Raw genomic sequence first — 22,111 nt, forward strand, 5'->3', positions numbered from 1 at the left:
GTGGACAAAATACTCATTTGCCTAATAATTCTGCACTCCCTGTAATGTGTGTATACAGATACGTTAGGCAGGCCTGATATATCTCAGGTTTCAACCACACTGTGCAATGCGCTAAACTCTGTCGTGCTTGTTAACCGCTGAACTACGCAATATTACATCTTATTTTGTACTGCTTTACTCATATTTCTTGTATGGTGTACACGTTCCCTATTGTTGAATATAGTATTATTGTTATAATACAGAGAGGTGAGCCAGATATTGAGCAGACAAAGCCACATTAAGTTTCCAGGGCTGAAAAACTCTTTCAGATTTGTGTCACGATTAAGGTTTTGGTCAGAACTTTTTTTCCGAGCATCAATATCATGGGATTTGTTGTCATTTTCAACAGCAGGACTGCACAGATTTCATGCAGGTGACGAAGAGTAACAGAAACAAACACAGCTTCCTTGGACGCGTTCTGTTTCCTGATGATTCACTCCAGAAAAATGTTTTCAGTTTGAGAATTTCATATAGTGTAACCTGTTTTGATGAGCCACCTATCCCACATGATGACATTAAGTGTTTAGCCAATAAGAAAACAGATAAATGATCCAGGTAACCAGTGCTTATTGTAGTTCAAAATCCTAGAAGTTTAGTTGGTGATGTTTTGCTACTAAAACTATGGTATATTCCATCTTAATGACGGACCCCACAAAAAAAGGAGCTGATCGGACTGCATGCTCTCCACATCATGTAGCTCACAGCAGGTGAAACGATGGCAGGATTCAGGGAAGTCTGGCAGCTTGACATGTCAATACACAGAGTGCTTTTCACCTCAAGTCAACAATTACCTTCACTGGTTAAATGCAAGATAACATCGCGCAACTTTAAAGTATTTTAGAGTGATTTGGAATGACTCAAAGATTTTCATTTAGCTTCAGTAACAAAACTCTCTGCAGGCGACGTGACTGCCCACAGACCCACAGGACCGAGTGGAGACTGGCCATCCTCACCTGGCTCATCATCAGCACATCACACATGCACAGTCTCAAAATAAAGCCAGTGGCAGTTCTCGCACATCATTACACTGCACGTCCTCATTATGAGTAACGTAGGCTAAGTTTACAGTTAAACCAAACATGAATAAATCACATTTACAAATGATGATTTTGATCACATGATATCGTGGGTGGGTGAGTGCCAGAGGTCAATGTGATTTTAAGAACCAATCAGCGGCCTCATTTTTACGTATTAAAAGTCATGAGGTGTTTATGGTTGAATGTAGGTGTTTAGAGGGTGGGATACAAAGCTGATCCACGTGCACACATTTATTAAGGAGTATTTGCCTGTATGTATCCACGTATCTGATTTTTGTATGCTTTTAATCTGGATACTAATTCACTCTTTTATAAATGAGACCCCAGAACTTGTCCTCTGTCACGTTTAGAAACTTGCTGCTTAATCCCACTTTTTTTTCTCCTTGAAGGCTCAAAAACTGGCCCTGTGTCTCCCCCTATGGGAGGAGACTTAGCATTGCAGACAGGTGAATCATCAGCCACGGCTGGATCAGAGTCTGAAGACTTTCATAACAAGGAGACTCTTAAAACAGCTTATATCGCTAGTGATTTTATTTCAAACAGGAAGTGCTAACCCCCTAAAATGAGCTGCTGCAGTACTTGGCTGGGATTAATTCACAGACAACTTCTGAATGGTGGTGATTGTGAAGCACTGCCACACTGCTCAGTGCAGGCTGAATACACAACAAGCTGTGGTCCTGCACTGAAAACTGATTGCAGCTTCTTTTCAGTCCTCTGAATGAGACAGCACAGCTCGTCAGGGTCCATCGTTATATGGTAACAGTTCAGTACCTGTCAACTCAGACGCACCTGTCCACTTAAAGTTTAATTTCAATTAGTGTTTTTCTAGAGAGTAGTGTGTAACCAACATAGTTTGGAAAAAAAACCCAGAGAGCACCTAGAGACATAAAGAATTACGCATTTGAGTACTAGCATAGGGGATATTCTGACCTCTGTGATGAGGAGGAGCACCGGCGCTGGTTAGAGTCCTGGATCGAGGCCTGTCGACCCTCAGCTTGACCACCCCGCTCAGCTGGGCTGACTCAGAGAGCGAAGGAAGCATTTCCCCACGGAGTACAGCCAGGTCGTGCTCCGAGAAGGACCGATCTCTTTTCAGAGGAATCGGGGAGCTCTCGGTCCTCCGCAGCTCCCCATTATCTGGAGACTCCTCCTCCTTTGGTGGAAAGGTGGTGGGTGAGGAAAGATTCGGGGTGGGGAGGAAAAGTGAGGGACCAGGGAGATGAGCAGGAAGAAAGTAAAGAGAAGTCACCAGGTAATAATGATCTATCAGCTTTAATTCTCAATTTTCTTCACAGTTTAGGATGCATCTATCCTGAGCAGTGTTTTCCAGCTCTTCCTGCAGGATCCTGTGTGTTCCCAGGACAGAATAAATCCAGTACCTTGCAAAACTAAGCTAACTAATATGTTATTTGTTGTTTTTAGGAAACTGAATTTGATATGTGGCTGGAAAACGCCAAAAAGGAAGCAGCTGACACGGAGGAACAGCAGATTCACTCCGAAAACCTTCAAACATTCAATTTAATTATGAAGCTTTTAGTCTTCCTCAAAGCTTCTCAACCTAAAGGTCAGGACCCCATTTGGGTCCAAGCAATATACAGTCTGCGAAGTTTTATAGACGCATCACAAGAGCGGGTTATTAACTTAGTACTGGTTTACTTCACCAATTCGTTAAGCTCAGATGGATATTGTATGGGAATATGGGAGACTCCTCGGTAGCAATTCCACCTGAAATGACCTGCTTTTTCTTTCTTTGTTTTTTTTTCAAGCAGGAGGATCCCTTTTTATTCTCCTGCATTTTATCAGTTCAGTGTGACATTTAGCTTTTTAGTGAAAATGGAGGAAGTGAAAATTAGTTTTTGCCTGTCAAACAGAAATTTAACACCACTATGCAGGCCTGTCTGGGAAATTTACCCCAGAGTGGGAAGAAAGATGTGAGGAGAGCTGCACCCTAAAGTTTGACAACAGGTTACTAAAAACACGTTTTTAAATATATTTAAGGAGATTTAATAACATAGTGTTGCTCTCTGAATCTGAGTATCAATTACAGACCATAAGAGAGCCTGCCAGCATTGGGTCCAGTTTTTTTTGGATTAAATAAGCATTCTGATATTAATGTATGAGCTGACACACCTTATATACACACACTTGATAAATTAAAGCAAAATCCTACAATGCCATAAGTCTATGGGAGTCTTAAAGAGGGAAAACTACTATTATTACAAAACATATTCTGACAGTTGGTGCTTTGATTAGGTTAGGATCTCGTGTGCTTGTACCCTGTGGGCGTCAGTGGTCTCTTCCACTTTCATCAGGACAAAATATTTAATTATAGGATGACGGAATGTATTGATGTAATTGGATGGAAGTGTCATGTGGACATTTCTGCTCTCAGGTTTTAAAGCCAAACAAGCATGATACTTTAGGAAAACAATGCCACAAAAATGCGTTTATAGAGGTATTGCAGACTAGATCTCACTGCTAAAGGAGGAGCTCTAAACACAACTGCTTAAATAGACAGTAAATGGGATGTGTGGCACTGGCAGATCGTGTGGACACTTGTGAGTCTTCCCTCTAAGGCACACGTGTCGAACTCCAGGCCTCGAGGACCGGTGTCCTGCAGGTCTTAGATGCGTCTTTGATCCAACACAGCTGATTTAATGGCTAAATGAGCTCCTCAACTTGTCTTGAAGTTCTCCAGAGGCCTGGTAATGAGCTAATCATTTTATTCAGGTGTGTTGACCCAGGGTGAGATCTAAAACCTGCAGGACACCGGCCCTCGAGGCCTGGAGTCCGACACTCCTGCTCTAAGGGCAGGGTGCTCAAACTGGTGGCCTCCACCAGGGGGCTGGTGGAGGCCCTTTGTTCTGAATTTCTGTTCAGGTTCTACTCATTTGTCAGAGCCACAGGGAGAAACTGGAAATGAGCAAAATAGCTGCATGAACCCCTGGAGGCCCCTCCTCTGAAACACATCCTGTAGTTTTAAATGAAAATCCTATTTGGACAAAAAGTCAAATTTCCAGGAATCCTAGAATCCCGGGCTAATGTTAATCCCATCCAAACTGACTCATTTTCCTGGTCAATTCAAACAGAGTAACATTGAAAACATCACCCCTGTGGAAATGTTTGCACAGCTTAAACTATAATCTACTTTAAATTAGTTTGGAACAGCTGCGATATTACAGTAAGTAGTTGCTGTCTGCAGTGCCTTACAGGATGGCCACAGACGAGGTTTAAAACGCTTGAGAGACTCGTTAAACCGTCACAGATGTACTCGGTGCAAGGAAAGAAGCAGGAGAGAGATTGTGACATATACCCAATGCCACATTTCCTAACCAAAAACTTGCAGCACGTAGCAGTAGTATAATATGAAATGTGAAAGCAAGGTGAAAATGAAAGAAAGGACTGAGGAGGCAGACTGTAAACATGTCATTCCCTCTGGATTAAGCAGCAGTCAGTTTTGACCTGCAGATATCTCCCCCCATGCACATGTGAGGATATTTTTTAAAGTGCTAAAGCGTAGGGGAGCTTTAATGTTTGATGTAACACAGCAAGAGCAAGAAGAGAGAAAGAAAGAATTTCCCAAGTTGCTGAGTCTTTGTGCAAAAGAGAAAGCGATTCTTCCCAGTCACTGTTTCATTTTCCTCCTCAGAGAGGAATCTTAACCCACTTAGATTGGGAAACAGAGCGTGTGCTGCTGTTAAAAACAACACTGAGCCCACTTTCCTATTCCCCTTCAAGATCACAGAGTTCCAGCTCACCTCTGATATGTTCATCTCCTCCATCTCGGCCAGGGTCGGGGCCTTGAGCAGGATGCGAGGACGGGTTGGTGGCCGGGGTCCGAGCTCCGACACGGATAGGTCGATGCATGAAGTGGATTTGACATTGCAGGGACACGTCTGAGCCAGACAGGGCAGAGAGCCAAATGCTGAGGGAAGAGAAACCAGAAACCAGAAAATCTCAGGTGTGCTGAGATCAGAAGGGAGTAATCAGACGCACCCTGTCTACCACTTTGGAGTCAGTGCAATGAAGCAGCTCCGCCTTATTCCATAAGTTGCAGAAAGGTTCTGTTTTCAGTTTTGTTCATATTGTCAGAAAGGGTTAATACTCATAGGCATCACGACCTTCCAAGAACAGCAAATTCTTGGTGAGGACTCAGTGAAAAGATCCAGGCCGGAGCAAAAGCCTTGGCACCAAACTCATAACTTTGACAGTCCCCCCGAGCCAATTCTGAAATTGCTCTTCCTTCATTCAAAATACAAAAATAACAAAAAAACAACAAAATTTTAAAAAACAGCCAGTCGATACAAACAATGACATGAGACGTGCTGTTCTGATGTAATAATATGGCTCAATTTGTCCTAAACCACCTGCCACAAACCTCAGTGAATCATGTTAACTGTGATTAATTTAAATTTTAGCCCTATCCAAATTTATTCACACTGAAATTCCTACAAATACACTATATGGACCTCACCTCTTAATCTTTAAATTTAGGTGTTTTCAGCCTCATTGGCACGGGCATATAAGATCAAACACCTCACCTGCAGTCTGCCTTTGAAAAACATTTGTGAAAGAATGGGTAGCAAGTGGTAACAGCACGTCACACTTGCAACAGATTTATTCCCTCATAGATACCTCCTGTGGCATTAACATCAGCACAAAAGCTGTCCACTGGGAGCTTCACGACATGGATTTTATGTCCAAACAGCTCCGGTAGGTCTAATACGTAGGTGTCATAGCACTTTGGTCCATTTAAGGTAAATATACAATAAAGCAAGCTAAAACAATTAACAGCATCAACACCTTTCTGTCACAAAACTGAGAGTACAACTTCTTTACAAAGTCCCTGCAGATGCAGACCACTATTAAATGGCTGAAAAAATCCTGTAGGAGTTTGAGGAGACCAAAAAAAAAAAGGATAAAAATAACACAAATACTGGACTTTTACAAGTAGCCAGTCAATCCATGCTTCCATAAACTTTTAAGGTGGTATAAGTAAAAACTAAAGGAAAGAAATAATAATAAATGTGTGTGGATCAGCCAAAACCTGCTAAATTCATTGGTTTGATGGTTAATGGTTTCGAAAATAACTCTAAAGTCTGCATTTACACAGCAGTAATTGGAAGTCCTCTAAAAGCACAAAGCAAGTGATTGACTTTAATTCTTAAATTGTATTTTACCCACAGACATATCAGCATAAAAAACTCCCTTCAGATACAAGTCAAGACATTCGATTCCTCTTTCTGAATAAAAGCATGCCAGTCCCAGTTGACTAATTTCAGTCTCTGCAAGGCAGCTTGCTTTATAAACAGTCCGCACACTAAAACACGCTGACCTTGATCTGAAAATAGCAGGTCAATATTTATGAAACGTGAGATGACCTTCATGTGTACTGCAGCTCTAAATAGAAAAGTATTGTTGTGACTCTCAAAAGCTACAGTACAGAATGTCCAGACTCACTATGATGCAATTATTTCATCAGTTTAATGCAACTGTATTCACCTCTGAAAGGGCAACTGCATGCAGCTGCAAGCCAACTAGATAAACAAACACACGCTGCAGACAGGCTTAAATTTAAATATAATATTCATTATAATGAGAACATTATTGAGCACCTGCAAGGACTGATGAGGTTTCTGACAATATAAATAAACTTTCATTACTTAATCTATATACAAACAATAGATTAGGCAGTAGTTTAATATGTACTTGTGAGTGCTTTATTCTGCAAGTGCATCCAGTCAGAACAACAAAACACAATATGCAACCACTTTATCAAAGAAGTACTTTGTAGGTCTTTCTATCCAGCAGCTTGCAGCTTGCATGGTACAGCTGGACTCTACACAAGCGAGCTCAGTTTTTAGGTCATTGACAGGGTTTAAAAACCATTACAGAGTCCCAACTCTCGTCCCCTGTGATGGTCCTTATAACGAAAATAGGGCCAGCTTGACAGAGAAGCTGATACTTGCTCGGTGCCTTGGTTTTAGGCTCATGGTGACACTCAGGGAGTGACCCAACAATAGCAGCAGGTTATTAAAGCCCTGTCCAAGGAGACTATGAATATGTTTGTTTGTTTTTTAACTCAATGTTAAAGTTAACTTAATGATCACACTTTACATGGTAAAAACGATCTGTGTTTTATCTTTACTGCTGGGATGACCCAGTCACAGGTCCCTGATGCCTAATAAAATACCTGACCGTACATTCTCTCCATGATATTTACATACTTGTTAAAGACTATTAGCAGTGTACTGCTTCTAAAATATGGTCTAAAAAATTAAACCATGTGTTTGTTTGCTGGGATATGGATTGCAGAGTGGGAGAAGGGTTGTTTTTTTTTAAATATTTTTGCCTTTATTAAAAAGTGCAGTGGTGGAGTGTGAAATATAAAGTTGGGAAAGACCTGCAGAAGGCCTTGGGTCGGTACAGGCATTTTTGGCAGGAGTGCCTTAAACCTGCATTCTTTCTAATGGTCAGCAGGGGGCGACTCTTGTGGCCGTAAAAAGAACTAGAGAATATGCAGGCGTCCGTGAGGAAAGGAAAAAATGCTCACTTGATCATTGACCTATTTCCTGTAAGCACTTTCCTGGTCGGTTTGTGACCTCAGTCACTACTTTTACATCTTAATTATAACAACATGGATTTCCCTCTTCAAATAACTGTAATTGCTGTCTTTGTGACTATCAGTCTCTTACACCATTGTGGGAGAATTTTGGCCCAATCTTCTTGACAGCATTGCTCACTGAGGTTTTTATGCGCAGCTCTCTGTGGTATTTCAGTCAGGTCGAGGTTTAGACTTTGACTGGGTCACCGCAGCACTTTGATTCTTTACTTTTAGAGTACCCGGGCAAAATGTGGATGCAAAATGAGCACAAATCATCCCGTGCTTGAAGTTGGTTTGAGGTATTTGTGCTGATGGCGTGTGTTTGGTTTTCGCCAAACATCAAACTGAAAATAAAAGTTTATTTAATCACCCAGTTCTTGGTACCTGGTATCTCTTTTGGGCAAAAGCAAATGCTATGGTGAAATGTGCAATATGAAACCTGTCCAAACTCTCTTTTCCCAGCTTATCCAAACTAAGTGGAGGGATACCAAACAGCAGAAATTAACTTTACTTGTATCACACGCTTTAAGCCTGTGAACCAGGACTCTCAGGTCTCCTTTGGCACTTTGTGTCTTAACAACAATCTCTAAATGCAAATCTATGCAGAGCTTTTGAACCTCCTTTTGATTAGTGGCATTCTTTGTTCTGTTTATTTCGTTTTATCTATCAACACCCCGGGATCAAAGATTGTTCCCTTACGTCTCGAGCTGGGTGGAACTACTGGTCTAAGCTTCCTCTCCTGCTTGATCTCAGCCAGAACCCGGTCATGGAGGGACTGCTGCTGTGGGGGAGGAGGAGGGAGGCTGCGCTCTGAAACCTAAAGAAGAGAGGCAATTAGGTCACATCCACGAGTGAGAAATAAATATAAGTATATTACTTTTGTACTTTGAAGAGAGATTTTGATTATTCAGTACAGGTTATGCAGTCCATGTCCAGATGTTGAAATTTAAAAACCATGACACAACCACACAGAAGAAAACAGCACTGTGCTATGATATCAGTGAATGTTAGAAATGAGGCTTAATAAACTTCCAAACAAAAATAAGACATTTACTGGACATCTAAGTATTATTTATTAGCATGTATCAAAGAGGGCAGCATTAAGAAAAAAAAGCTAAACTAAACATTGTCCACTGGAGGAAGTTTTTATTTTTATTGCACAAAACCACGAGCGCACGATGGTAAAGTGGAGACTGCATCATGACAGAAGCATTACTGCTAACATAACTTCAGCTCTCTGCAAGCACCTGCACAGACAGCGTGCTAACACTAAGCTAGCCAAGAACGCAGAGAGAGGAAAAAAACCCTAAACCCACTTACTGGTTTAAGTGGAGGTCTTGATCTGATGAAATCCAGGATCAGTTCATGAGCATTTCTCTTCACTCTAGTAGGAATATCACCGTCCACCTGAATAAGCCAGGAAACAATGCAGAGCTTACTTCCTAAGTCTAACTTTTGTCAAGATAGACAGAAGGCTAAGACGGATAGCAGCGACTCTTTTTTGGCCTCTTGATCAAAGTACATTGCAACTATGCATCATATGGTCAAAGCAGATAAAACAGACTCCACACATCCAGGAGCATATTCTGGAATCCAAAGCTGCCTATAAACTACAACAGAACATTAGAAATATCCGACTCTCTCACCATACTATACTCATTATAATGTATAGAAGTTAAATAGAAATTGTAATCACAATCACAGCACATGCTGTAATCTGCTGGTATTTTCAAAAAACTGCAGCAGCTGCCAAAACAGCAGAAGGCTGAGAAAGGCCTTTATTAATATTTGCATTGTAAAGCTGAATTATGCATCTGCCTGTGGAGAAGGCCTCGAGATGATTCACTGCCACATGCATGCCTCCCATACAACATTTTCTTTCTGCAGTGAAGCCAATTTACAATACATGCATGATGCAGTAAGGTGCCTGAAAAAGGCCTCTAGTCTGATTCCTGTCTGCCCTGAGATGACTCCTATCAAGTTTCCAGTGAAAACATTTCAGAGCTTTAAGTGCTTACTCTGCAAAAACAGCTCCACTGATTTCAGCTTCGTTACATCATGTCTGAACTCTCACCATAACTTTGCGTAGCTGGAACTTGCGAGCTCGTATGTCCTGCATGAGCATCTCGAACGGCGTGAGGCTGAACTCGGTGGGCAGCGGGTTGAACGGCTGCTCCTGCACCTTCTTCAGCTTCACTCCCTGCCTGAGCTCCTTCATCAGCTGCACCCACAGACGGGCCTGGCATTAAGCAATACGCAAACAACAACACCACTCATGTGCATGTGTCAGAGCAACAACACTGCTGTCCTCCCTGTCACAGACTGAATTCTCCCCTCACCCAGTCTCTGTGTTTCAGAGTGTCCAGTTCAGCCGTGGATCTGTCTTCCAGAGATTCCTCTGATGAGATCTTCTTCAGCATCTGGGCAACAAAAACATTTTTTTGTAGACGGCAGCAGTTGTCCATGACGACTGATTTTTACCTCTAAAACATGCCCACATCCACCTATAGTAAGTAAAGCAGGTCTGTGCTTCAACATAATATTCCCGTATTGTGTGTGTATAACCTCTTTTTAAGTTTTGTGGATATTATACATGGTTATGCTCAGGATATGTCGACGAGTTTCCACTGGAAATGCCTTTTGGTTAAACTGTCAGCAAGGAATTTGCATTTGCACTGTTAATTTTTTATATAACTTTAATGCACATAAAAAACAGCTGCTTGTTTAAGTGAAAATACATTGATGGGGTTTTTTTTTGCACTAATAAAGTTGTGGAGTTGTATTTTGTCTCGCGTCAATTATATTGTCAGTTATATTGTTATTGCAAATTTTCAAATGTATATCGTGATAAATATTTTTGGCCATATAGCCCTGCCCTAACATAAATTACTGCAGAGATTCTGTTGACTTTACAAATTTAGAAAAGGTATAAAATGCTTAAATATGACACTGGAGACAAATCCAGTTACCCAAAGCTTATTTACAGAAATTCATTTATAAAGGCCATGAAAACCAAACGTTCCAGCTCATCCTGCTTCTTCCTCCCCTGAATTCTTTGAATAACTTTAACTTATTTTAAAAGCATCCACAAATCAATTTGTCAGTGTTTTGTCAGAAGTGTTTACACTTCAGCTGCTGATGTGACATTTTAATTGCTTTCAGCATCTGCAAGTCCACTAATACTTCAACTGTTTTAGCACCTAATAAGTGTACATGAAAGTATCAATTGAAGTATTTGTGATAGAGATGTTTCGGGAATTTTTCAGAAAACCTATCAAGATGTAAGCAAGTCAAAAACTTGATAATATATCAAGTTGTGGAAACCAGAATTACAGCATATTGCACTGACTGACTCGGAATAAAGTCTACATTCATTAGTCTTCCCATATGTTCTTGATGGGACAGCTGTGAGCGTGTCATTTTGGGTGAATGCTAATTAATAAACCATCACTAATGTTAGTTGCTAACAATACATATGAAGCCATTCATATCATTTTTGTTGCCCCGCCTGAGTAAATTATTCAGACAGTTGTCTTCTTCTTCTTCATTTGGCTGCTCCCTTTAGGGGTTGCAACATCTGCCTCCATCTTATTCTAGCATCGCTCACATCGTCCTCGGGCACACCAACCCTCTGCATGTTCTCCTTCTCTACATTCATGAATCTCCTCTGAGGTTTATTTTCCCCCTGCCTGGAAGCTCCAATTTTAGCACCCTTTTAAAATTATTTTATTTTCACTCTTGCTCATATCCCTCTGTCACAAGTCATCCCTGACACTCCACCAAATCCACCCGTCTCATGCTCTCTTCTTCTCCTCTTTTGTGCACTGTCCATTGCTTTGGATGGTCGACCTCAAGTGTTTAAACTCATCTAAACTTCACCATCTCTGCGCCTTGTACCCTGCTCTCACTACAGATCACAATGTCATCTGCAAAAGTCTCAGCTCAAGGAGACTCCTGCCTGACTCCTGTCTCCTGCCTTTTTAAAATTTTTTGGGTTGGGTTGGAGGGTAAAATCAGGTGGAGATACAGCTGCTGAAACAGAAAGGTGTTAACTAACAACAACTCTGGACTGAAGGCTCTCTGCCTCATCTGGATCTGCTAGAATGACACAGTGTCAGTCTACCATCTGCATGTACTCATGTAAACAGCTTTCTGCACCATGTTTCTGCTAAATATCGACCAAAAAGCAGAAACACTGCAGTGACACGCCGCAAGTCAGATTTAAGGTTGAGTAGTTGGAGGAAACTGTGGAGGCGGCTTCTTCAGTCATTTATCAGTCTGCAGGATGTAAACAGGAATATTAATGGAGAAAGGCTGTAAGAATTTCACATTTAGAGGGCACACACAAACACTACACCACTGAAGCAGCAGCTGTGGCGTGTCAGTTATTCTTGTTTACACCTGTTTACAGGTGGCACACACCTGATGCTTTCAAGGACAGCTGAAACCTGAGATTGCATTACGCTGCTGAGTCAGCTCTTTATTGTTTTTCTTCTTTTTAACATTCCAGTCTATCCTATGAATACAAAAAACAAAACATAAAATGACGAGATGATAACAAACTCAACGTACCTCCTTTGCATCTCTGATCTTGACGAGGAAGGTCTGCAGCTCCAGGGTCTCAACAAACAGAGCCCTGCAGACGGCCTGGTAGTGCTCCGGAGCCAGACTTGGGTTTGCCAGTCGAGATGCACACAGCGCCATCACCTGGCGGAACGTACACACCGGCCTGATTATGCCCTCCCGGTCCTCCTCTTCCTCTACCTCCTCCTCCTCCTCTTCCTGTCCACTGTACCCCTCATCTGTTGTTGCGTTTCCGGCGGTGCTGTAGCCCCCTCCACTTTGATCCCCTGCCGCCATGCGTTCGATGAGGCGCTCCAGCTGTGGGCTGAGCTCGCGCTCCTCAGTGTCATCCAGCCCCCAATCCAGGGCTCGGTAGATAGCCACGCCGAGCAGGTGGACCAGCTGGAGGGATGAATGAGGAGGAACACAGAAAGTCAGTTAAAAGTATTGCTAATAACTGTTTTACAGGTCCAGATAAATATAATCTAATTCACATAAAAGACTCCCTTTTAAGCATTCTTCACCCATGTTGCTGTTGCGAAGCTGGGATGTCAAACATAAGGCCCAGAGGCCAGAAGCAGCACCGCAAACACTCAATCTGGCCCACTGGATGACTTTGGAAAATGTGAAAAGGGACATCAATTTTGGACTTTTCACTGAATTTTTACAGTTTTTAAAGTTTTACAGTTTTCGTGGTAAAGACATCCCCCACTAGTATTAAATAAACAATTAATGACAATAAAATTTCCTTTTTCCCCCACCAACTACTATAGATTTGTAATTATTATCATTATCATCTATTTATTTAATTTTTACAGTGGGTCCACTGTAAAATTGTGATTACAACTTAACCTGAAGGTGGCGATGTTGTCTCACTGTCCTAATCCCTGCCTTCCTGTTGAAAGGGATTTTTCCCTTCCACTGTCGCCAAATGCTTGCCCATAACATTCAGACAACCTGCTAGGATTTCTTTTTAACTTTGTAGAGTCTTTACCTTGGAATATGAAAGTGCCTTGAGGTGACTGTTGTTGTGATTTGGCGCTATATAATAAAACTGATTTGAATTGAATCTACCATTGTTTTCAGTAACAGCAACTTTGACCCCAAGGACAAGGGACAAAAAAGTACTGCACACCTTTGAAAAGCCTGACAGTAACTTATGTCTAGAGTTTCTTTCTCACCTGGCACTCTGTAGCAGGAGAACGAGGAGGCCCATCAGTGTCATCTAAAGAGACAAAAACAAAAAGATAAAACCAATAAAACCAATCTGCAAAGGTTATGATTTTGCAATATTTTACACCTACTCCTTTTCAATCTCTAAAGAACAGAGAAAAAATGCAATATTGATTTATACACTTCACCCATCTAAAAAGTTTCATTTCCAATATGATTAAAAAAAGATGCTAATAAATTGTATAAAGTAAATCCTTTGTACAATATTTTAATATACAGCAAACTAAATAAAAATATCACCTCATATACCACCTAAATGTAAAACAAATAAAGCAGTCTCCACGTGCAAAACACGAGATGTTGATTTTCTCAACAAGTAAACCCACATTAAGGTGTTCTGTCCTAATTCTCCTCTGCGTCGTGGATCTGGCTCATTTGTTGATTTGATTTTATGCTATTACAAACTTTTTCCCCACCTCTCTTCTCGGGTGCTGCCCCAGTTTTTAGCTTTAATGACTGAGCTTAACTTTTGAAACTTGAATCCAAACTAAGATTTGTTCTGAGCAGTTCGCATCTCACTTTTTTAATACACCCCTCAGGTCCCCCCCCCTGCCGATGTAGCCTCGTTAAAATGTCCCAAAGCACAGATTTTATCATTTAAATTAGTTTTACATAAATTTGAGTATTCTGGAACATCCTTCAGGCAGGAAAAAAGGACAAAACCAGTCTCACTTATTATTTGTAATTTTTGAGTTTTTCCCTTTCCAGTATAAATATTTAAAAGCACTCTGCTGTACGATTATGGAGATGGATAGGACTCTTTTCTGCAGCAGCCGTTTTTCACCCCGATTCACTTCCATTTAATGCTCGTCACTTGTCATATAACACACCAGAGACATGGTTAATGGGCACATGAAGCAATTTACACCTGTCCCTGCTTCACTTTGCTCAAACTACAACGTCACAAAGATTGATTACGAAAAAGCACAATTTTAAGGTCCAGCTGCTTCTCAGACTACATAAATGTGGAGAAGCCTGAGAAAATATCTATCAAGGTTAAAAAAAATTATATATTAATCAAAAATGTGAATGAAAATATTAAGAAATGTCCACTTTCTACTGAAGAGGTGATGCTGTTAACTGCTGCATTTATCAAGGCATCCAGTGTCTTTGAGTAAAATTAATGATTCTGAAATCTGGAAATACAAAAATTAAGACAAGAAATGAAATCTGACTTCCACTAGAGCTTGATTTTTTTTTCTAATGATCTTTATCTACAGAAAATACACAAGACCACTCCCACTCTTCACACGAGGGAACAAGTAACATAGTGGAAACATTACCATGTGAGTTTATCAAGTTTTTCAAAGTTTAGTGATGGTTTCAAACAAGGTGGGAAATACAGCAGAAGAGCAGTTTGCATCATGAGCTGCATAAAAGATTGCATGGCTTTATTGCTTTTCCTCTGATAAAGGATGGTGAAGCACCCCCCTTGCTGAAGGAGACAATAAAGGAAACACTGAAGCACCTTTCTTTAGTACTTAGAGACACAAATTCAGTTAAGAGCTTTCTTAAGCAGGGTCAGTTTGACTGAGAGTACTGTAGCGTCACATTTCTGACTAGGAAACACAAATAAAACTGAACACTGCTTAGTTAAGGCTGATTCTAATTGGAACCCCAATAGAACAAAAACACTAACCAACCCTGAAAGCATCAAGAGCTTTATGAGCAGGTGACTGGAGTTCCCTAACATTATTTGTGCCTCGGCCCTGCTGAGGACAGCATGAAGAGTGAATGTGCTAAAATGATATAATAGTCGAGCACATTAGTAATCTTTGAAAACTACAAACAAAGAAGACTTTGAGTTTGTAACACAGAATAATTGAAAGCTGTAAACACTTCCCAATAAGCTTTTGTTTTCCATGCAGGTACGATGGCAAGAAACATGAAAGGTTTTTTAGCTTCCAGCGCCAATGATTCCTGAACCAATAAAGTATAAGTAAAAGTGGGACCATTCAGGTTGGGCAGTTTGGAGACACAAAGCTGAGATTTTTTAGACACGTGCAGAGGAAGATGCTGAAGATGAAGCTTCCAGGAAGGAGGGAAAGAGGAAGGCCACAGAGGAGGTTCATGGATGTAGTGAAGGAGGACATGCAGAGGGCTGGTGTGACAGAGGAGGACGATGGAGATAGCGTGAGGTGGAGGCAAACGAGCCACTGTGGTAACTTCTAAATGGAGCAGATGAAAGATGATGAAGCTGGTAATGGAACCCACAGTTCCCATTATCCAAATGGATTCAGTTAGACTACAGTTAGACTACTTTCCAGGGAGCTTGTTTTTATTCATCTCAGATCGAGGAATAAATTCCACTGGTTTTCTTTAAACTGTGAGTGAGAGCATGTTATACCTGAAGATTCTTTGTTAAAGAGCAAAATTAGGTTAAAGTTCACCAAAAAATTTTGAAAGAAAAATGTTTATGAGCCTAAATGTCGGAGAAAGTGGCTTGTATGTTTTTTATTTCAAAGTCTTTTGATGGCTTTATTTTCAACATGTAAATAAAAATAAGCAACAAAAGTGCATTGTAAACAGGTTAAGTAGGAAATGGATGGCAAATTGCCACCAAAAGCACTACACCACCTAGCCATTGCTTAACCTAATGGGTTGAAAGGAGCACATTGTAGTACTGCTCACAATAGTTTTTGTTGTTTCTGGTTTAACAAGCCCTGCTTTCTTCCCAGTGAATGTTTATTAAATCATGTTTCAAGTCAAGGTTGGAAGTTATTATTTTGTTATAAAATATTAAAACCAACTTTTCAGCTTTTTATTTTATGGCACGACGCATCCTGGTTAGCAGGATGTGTTGTGCTGTTTCCTTTCAGGGATGTTTTTGCAGTATTGGTATCGATGCGTGGGAGGGGCGAGTCAGCATGCCACAGCATCCACTGATGTCAACAACAAAGAGCCCTTAGAGCGTGATGTGAACCTTAGACAAACAGAGAGTTTCTCTGTTCCTTTGAGCAGACATAGATGCTGCTTCCATTTGGCGACAAAAGAAACTCTCCATTGTGATGCACACCCCACACCACCGCCTATCTGCAGGGGTGAGACGATAGCACGAAGCCCAGTAAACCTGTCAGACAGGTTTGCATAATACTTGACCGGGGTCACACAGTGTAACCAATGATCCCTCCATCTGTTTCCCACAGTTACAACCCAATAAACACAAAAGGGGAGATAATTGTGCATTGAAATCGCTTCCAAGAGCCCTCCAGCTTAGATTCAGGGAAATGCAATAACCCAGTTATCCATATGCATATAGCAGAGACGGGGCATTACAAATTCTTGGCTCTGGGGCTTGGTTATGGTTAGCATCAGCTTTAGCCATAACAATATGTTATGTAATAGGTTCTTGATCTTGATGAAGAAAAAACCCATCTCCTACAAATCAGTTTTGATTTACAATCATTCTATCAGTCAGTCATTCATTTTAAATCTTAAATTTTCTAATATTTTACCCACAAAACAGCCTGACCAACAAATGTTTTTGATCATGCATGCTCACTTTTTTCCTCTCCTCCTTTTCCTCTCCCTTAGATTCCCTGCTTAGCTTCTTGTGTCCTTGTCTAGTCTCGTGTTTTTTGTATTACTTTTCCCTGGAACACTCTCTCACAGTCTGTTCTCTAAAACCTAAAAGAGAATTATGGATTTGATCAACTGGTCTCTGAATGCAATTGACACCCCTTTCTCAATGAGAAGTTTGGGCTTGGGTGAGCCTGAGTGCTGAAGATACCTACCTATTCGGAACCATGATAACAGGGTTCTTGCTGATAACGACTGTGTTTAGCCTGTTCTTCCCATTCCATGCAAGGCCACCTGGGTTGGCTGGAAGACTGTTTACTTAGCCTGGCAGGGCGAAGGACACTGTCTCAGCTGAACTTTGGACACGCACACACATACATATACTCTGATACATGCACACATACACTCATCCCCCCTCCAAACGCCTTCGACGCTTATTCCCTTCCGATGCTGACGGTGGATCAAGGAGACCAGCACACAGGCTGCGGGCCATGTACTGTCTAATTGGGCTGTCTCTCACCCTTTACCCACCCCTGTTGCTTGTCGTGTGTTTCTTTGGTGTATTAAGAGTTTTTTCATGTGCTATGTGCAGAGGTGTTTTTTCTGTTCTCAAACTGATCTCCCTGTTGGAGCTCAGTCTGGGGGGAGTTATTTTTTCTCTCCTTATCTTTCCTCATGTGGTGCATTTTCCATTGTTATACCTCTCTGACCTGTCTTCCCCGTGTGACGTTTTTGTGTAATGTATGTATGGTCGGAGGGTAAGATGGCGCCGCCATTGCGTGCAATAGGTCGGCAGCCTTATGAAATTTCCCCTTGTGGGACTAATAAAGGAATATTAAATCAAATCAAATAACCCGTTGCCTCCCATGTTTACCTGAACGGCTTTAGCTACAAGTTCATGTTAGTTAATGGCCACATCATGACAGCTGAAACTCAGACCATCAGTCTTCAGCAATGCTACTGGATTTGTAAGCTTGTTCAAATGCTCGTGGTCAAGGAAAACAAACTTTGATTCATGCACACACACTCGCATTCTGATGGATGAATCGGGGGATGCTGGGGATTTTCCTTTGGCACTGGTAATCTTTCGTAGACCATCTCAACCACCTGAGCCACAGCCTCAAAACAAGTACATGACTGATACATATATATATATATATACACACTCTCTCGGAAATGAGATTTTTAATCTCAATGACATTTTTACCTGGATAAATTAAAGACTAAATATAGTTAGTGAAAGCACATGAAATCAATAATTAGATGTTAGACAAACAGATATACTTACACACAACATCCTAGACATTTCCAGTTAACTACCACAACTATTAGATCATGTTATTGTGGTGTCTAACTGCCATAAGGTGAACCCACAGTGTTCCTTCTCATTAGCTGTAAGTCACACATGGTCTCATAGCTAATGATGGAAAATATTTCCTAAAAAAAAGAAAAAAAGGCCTGATACCCACACTCCCAGTCACATACAAACAGAGACATGCACTCACACACAAACACACACACTCTGCAAAGATGGACTTTGCCATCTGTTGCCATAGAAATAAGGTCTGAGAGACCAAATTCAAAAGAAACCATAAAATGACAGAAAGACAGCTGGGTTAGGAAGAGCAGGGCTTATTATAAATGCATAAAGTACATTTGAAATATGAAATTTACAGATGCAGCCTAAAATTTGCTTTTGGAAAACAGACAGCAAAAAAAACCCAAAACAAAAAAACAACACTACGCGCACCACATACCTGTTATCCAATGTGTAAAGATAATATAGCAAAACTGCATAAAGACCACAATATCTATACACATGTTTGGCATTAATAAATCTTATCTTTTGCACAACTGATAACTGACGCTGATCAGCTGGTCACCTCAGGAGTAAAGCTGCTAGCTTATTGACCAGTCCTCACATGTTTATCACCTGGTCCTCATGCAGCTCTGAATCATTGTCGAGATATTTAATGTAGAACTGTTTACGTTAGACGTGAATCTTTTCCAAGATTGCTACTAGACATAAAACAGACTGTATATTAAAGACGGATGCCATCACCAATACCTAATGTTTCTGTACACATCAGCTGAGTTAGTGTTTTACTGTCATAGTTTCAGTTTTTTCATATTTGGAATAATTAATTAAATCTGACAATTGTTAATTAAAATTGAAAAACAAAATAAATAATAAATATAAATAAATTCGATAATTATTCATCCATTCTCTTCCGCTTATCTTTGTCAGGGTAGTGGGCTCCCACTACCAGCATGTCTTTGGACTGTGGGAGGAAGGCGGAGTACCTGGAGAGAACAGATGCAAACATGGGGAGAACTTGGGTAATTATGTATTTCAAATTTTAATTAATTAATGACACATTTGATTATTCAAATTTTGATTATTACCGTAATTGTCGGGCTATAAGCCGCTACTTTTTGCACAAGCTTTGAACCCTGCGGCTTTTAGTCAGGTGCGGCTTTTCTATGGATTGTCCATGATTTTTGTCATATCGTAAGACGATTTGTTTTGTTTGTTCCGCTGTTGTACGGCACTACGTTGCCTGGCGGAAGGGCATGTGATCAGACACACAGTATCGGGGTTCAAGAGTGGTATGTTGGTCACATGTCCATCCGCCAGGCAACATAGTGCCGTACAAGTAGCGCGAAAAACAAACTTCAAAGTAGCGCTACGCGTTCAGCGGGAGGCGTGGATGACGAGCGGCGATAAACTTGCGAAAAGCAAGTTATGCTCAACTCCACCGGTGGAATCTGACAGCGTGGAAAAGTGTGAAAACATCCATGATCACCAACGGATTTCGAAGGGCTGGACTGCTGCATGATGGAGAGGAGGACACCGCCACGGCCCTTCAGAGGGTGTTCGACTCTGACACTGACAACGAGGATTTCTTTGGTTTTGAAAGTGACAACGAAGGAAAGAAGCTGAGAGTGGATGACGAAGCCACCCTGAGCCTGTTCGTTTCCGACACTGGAGGAGAGGACTTTGGTGGTTTTAGTGCGCAGGAAGATGAAGATGGTGAATGACTGACTTTTCTTCTTGTTAAAGCCGTGTCACTGCACCTGAGCCTAAAAGGTAGTCCGAATCTATTTTTCTGGTGTGCTGTAGGTTATTGTTATGTACTACATTTGTTACTCATTTATGAAGCACAGTACATGTTTCGTACTTGTAATTACCGCTACTTGTACATATACCTAAAAAGTTATGCAAATATGTACCCATAACTTGTTTTTCAAAATATTAATAAAAGGGGTGTGTCTCCAAACAGCCGTCTCTTTCCTGACAATTCCCTTTGTGCATATTCTCTTACATATGATAAGTCAACATTGAAACACCTGCGGCTTTTAGTCAGGTGCGGCTAATGTATGTACAAAACAGGATTTTCCCCTGATTTTAGCTTGTGCGGCTAATATTCAGGTGCGCTTTGTAGTCCGGGAAATACGGTACATGGTTCCTGTGCTGTACGGAGGGCTACTATGGAGCGCCAAAACACATTATGACCAACATTGCACCCTTTTTTATGGTGATGATTTTATACTGTATATCATAAATAGGGATATTCCTGGTGACTAATTTCTTATTCAACTAAATAAGTGGGGGGGGGGGGAAAGAGACTAACTGACTAGTCTAAAGCTAAGAAGTACTTAGATATCAAGTTAAATTTGAGAACCGCTTAATGAACAACATCAAAAACTAATAACACACTTCTGTAATAACAGATATATTTATTTTCTTACCTTTATATCTTGCAAAGAAAAGCGTCTGGACTTCTTTAAGTTACTTGAAGACGTTTCACCTCTCATCCGAGAAGCTTCTTCAGTTCTAAGGTCAAATGGTGGAGAGTCCCAGATATAAACCTAGTGGGAGTAACCCCCCACAGAGGGACAAAAGGACCCCCTGATGATCCTCTAATCGCCTGAGCCAAGGTGTGAAACTGGGTGTGGGTCCCAATCAGCCAGAGTTTCGGGTGAGTTCATTGTGAATCATGATTCAGCATCATGATTCAGAGCTTTAAAAGTCAATACTAAGATTTTGAATTCTAAAATTTACTGGAAGCCAATGTAATGAGCATAAAATTGGTGTAATGTGCTCTCTTTTTCGTGTCTTTGTTTAGAGCTTTGCAGCAGCATTCTGGACTGACTGGAAACGATCAAGATTCTTTTTGCTCAAACAGAGAAAAAGACTGTTACAGTAATCTAAGTAAGATAAAATAAAAGCATGAATAACCATTTCTAACTCTGATTTAGACAACAAAGTTCGTAGTTTGGAGATAGTTCTTAGCTGAAAAGGCAGTTCCTAATTAACTGACGAGAGTGTTGCTCTAGGGACCTGGCGGAATAAAAAAATAACACCAAAATACCTGAGACTCAGCTGGACAGAGGAGCCAAGAGAACCAAGATGCTCTTTGATTATAGCTATTTGGCTGTCGGGGGCAATAATGAATGTTTCTGACTTCTCAGAGTTCAGCTGCAAGTAGTTGTCTCCAAGCCACTGTTCAATGGAAGCTAAACATTTTATTAAAAAGAAAAGTTTTTGGACTTCCATCGGCTTAAAAGAGCAGTAGAGCTGAATATCATCAGCATAGAAGTGATAAGGGGAACTGCCTAATTATAAGTCCTACATGTACAAGAGAAAAAGAATGGGTCCCAGAACTGAACCCTGCGGCACCCCATATGCCAGGTCCTTAGAGTATGACATAAACTGATTTTCAAAAACACTAAAATTTCTATTGGAAAGGTATAACTGAAACCACTCCAGAGCCAGACCAGACACACCGACTACATCCCGGAGCCTGGTAACCAGATGGTATACTCCTAACTTTGATAAGGACCAGCAGTCTTCAAGGACTACCAACTATAATGCTGTCAGGTAGGGTGTAGCACTCGGTTGTCCTTTGTACTTTTCAAATCATTAAAAGTGGATTTATTACAGTACAATAACCACCACGGGAAAATCACGTCAGTGCAACTCTGTTTTATTTATAAAGCCCCTTTATGAATCACTGAAGTAACTCTACATGTGTACAAAGAACTGAGGTAATATCAGGTGCATGCTCTATAGCATAGGTGTCAAACTCTGGCCCGCGGGCCAAATTTGGCC

General features: G+C 40.9%; 1 protein-coding gene across 1 annotated transcript in view; it reads right to left on the bottom strand.

The window, feature by feature from the left end:
* The window catches only part of spire2 (spire-type actin nucleation factor 2), a 59,529-nt gene that overhangs the window by 11,624 nt on the left and 25,794 nt on the right, over positions 1 to 22,111 (bottom strand). Inside the window, exons 2-9 of the mRNA XM_014335533.2 lie at positions 13,425 to 13,468; positions 12,253 to 12,645; positions 10,020 to 10,100; positions 9,755 to 9,919; positions 9,001 to 9,087; positions 8,380 to 8,497; positions 4,835 to 5,001; positions 2,007 to 2,229 (exon numbers count right to left, since the gene is read on the bottom strand). Of these exons, the coding sequence (XP_014191019.1) occupies positions 2,007 to 2,229; positions 4,835 to 5,001; positions 8,380 to 8,497; positions 9,001 to 9,087; positions 9,755 to 9,919; positions 10,020 to 10,100; positions 12,253 to 12,645; positions 13,425 to 13,468 (1,278 nt within the window). The remainder of the gene's footprint in view (positions 1 to 2,006; positions 2,230 to 4,834; positions 5,002 to 8,379; positions 8,498 to 9,000; positions 9,088 to 9,754; positions 9,920 to 10,019; positions 10,101 to 12,252; positions 12,646 to 13,424; positions 13,469 to 22,111) is intronic.

This window comes from Haplochromis burtoni, unplaced genomic scaffold (genome assembly GCF_018398535.1).
Source record: "Haplochromis burtoni strain Fernald_Lab_line unplaced genomic scaffold, NCSU_Asbu1 Contig_112, whole genome shotgun sequence".
Lineage (NCBI taxonomy): Eukaryota > Metazoa > Chordata > Actinopteri > Cichliformes > Cichlidae > Haplochromis > Haplochromis burtoni.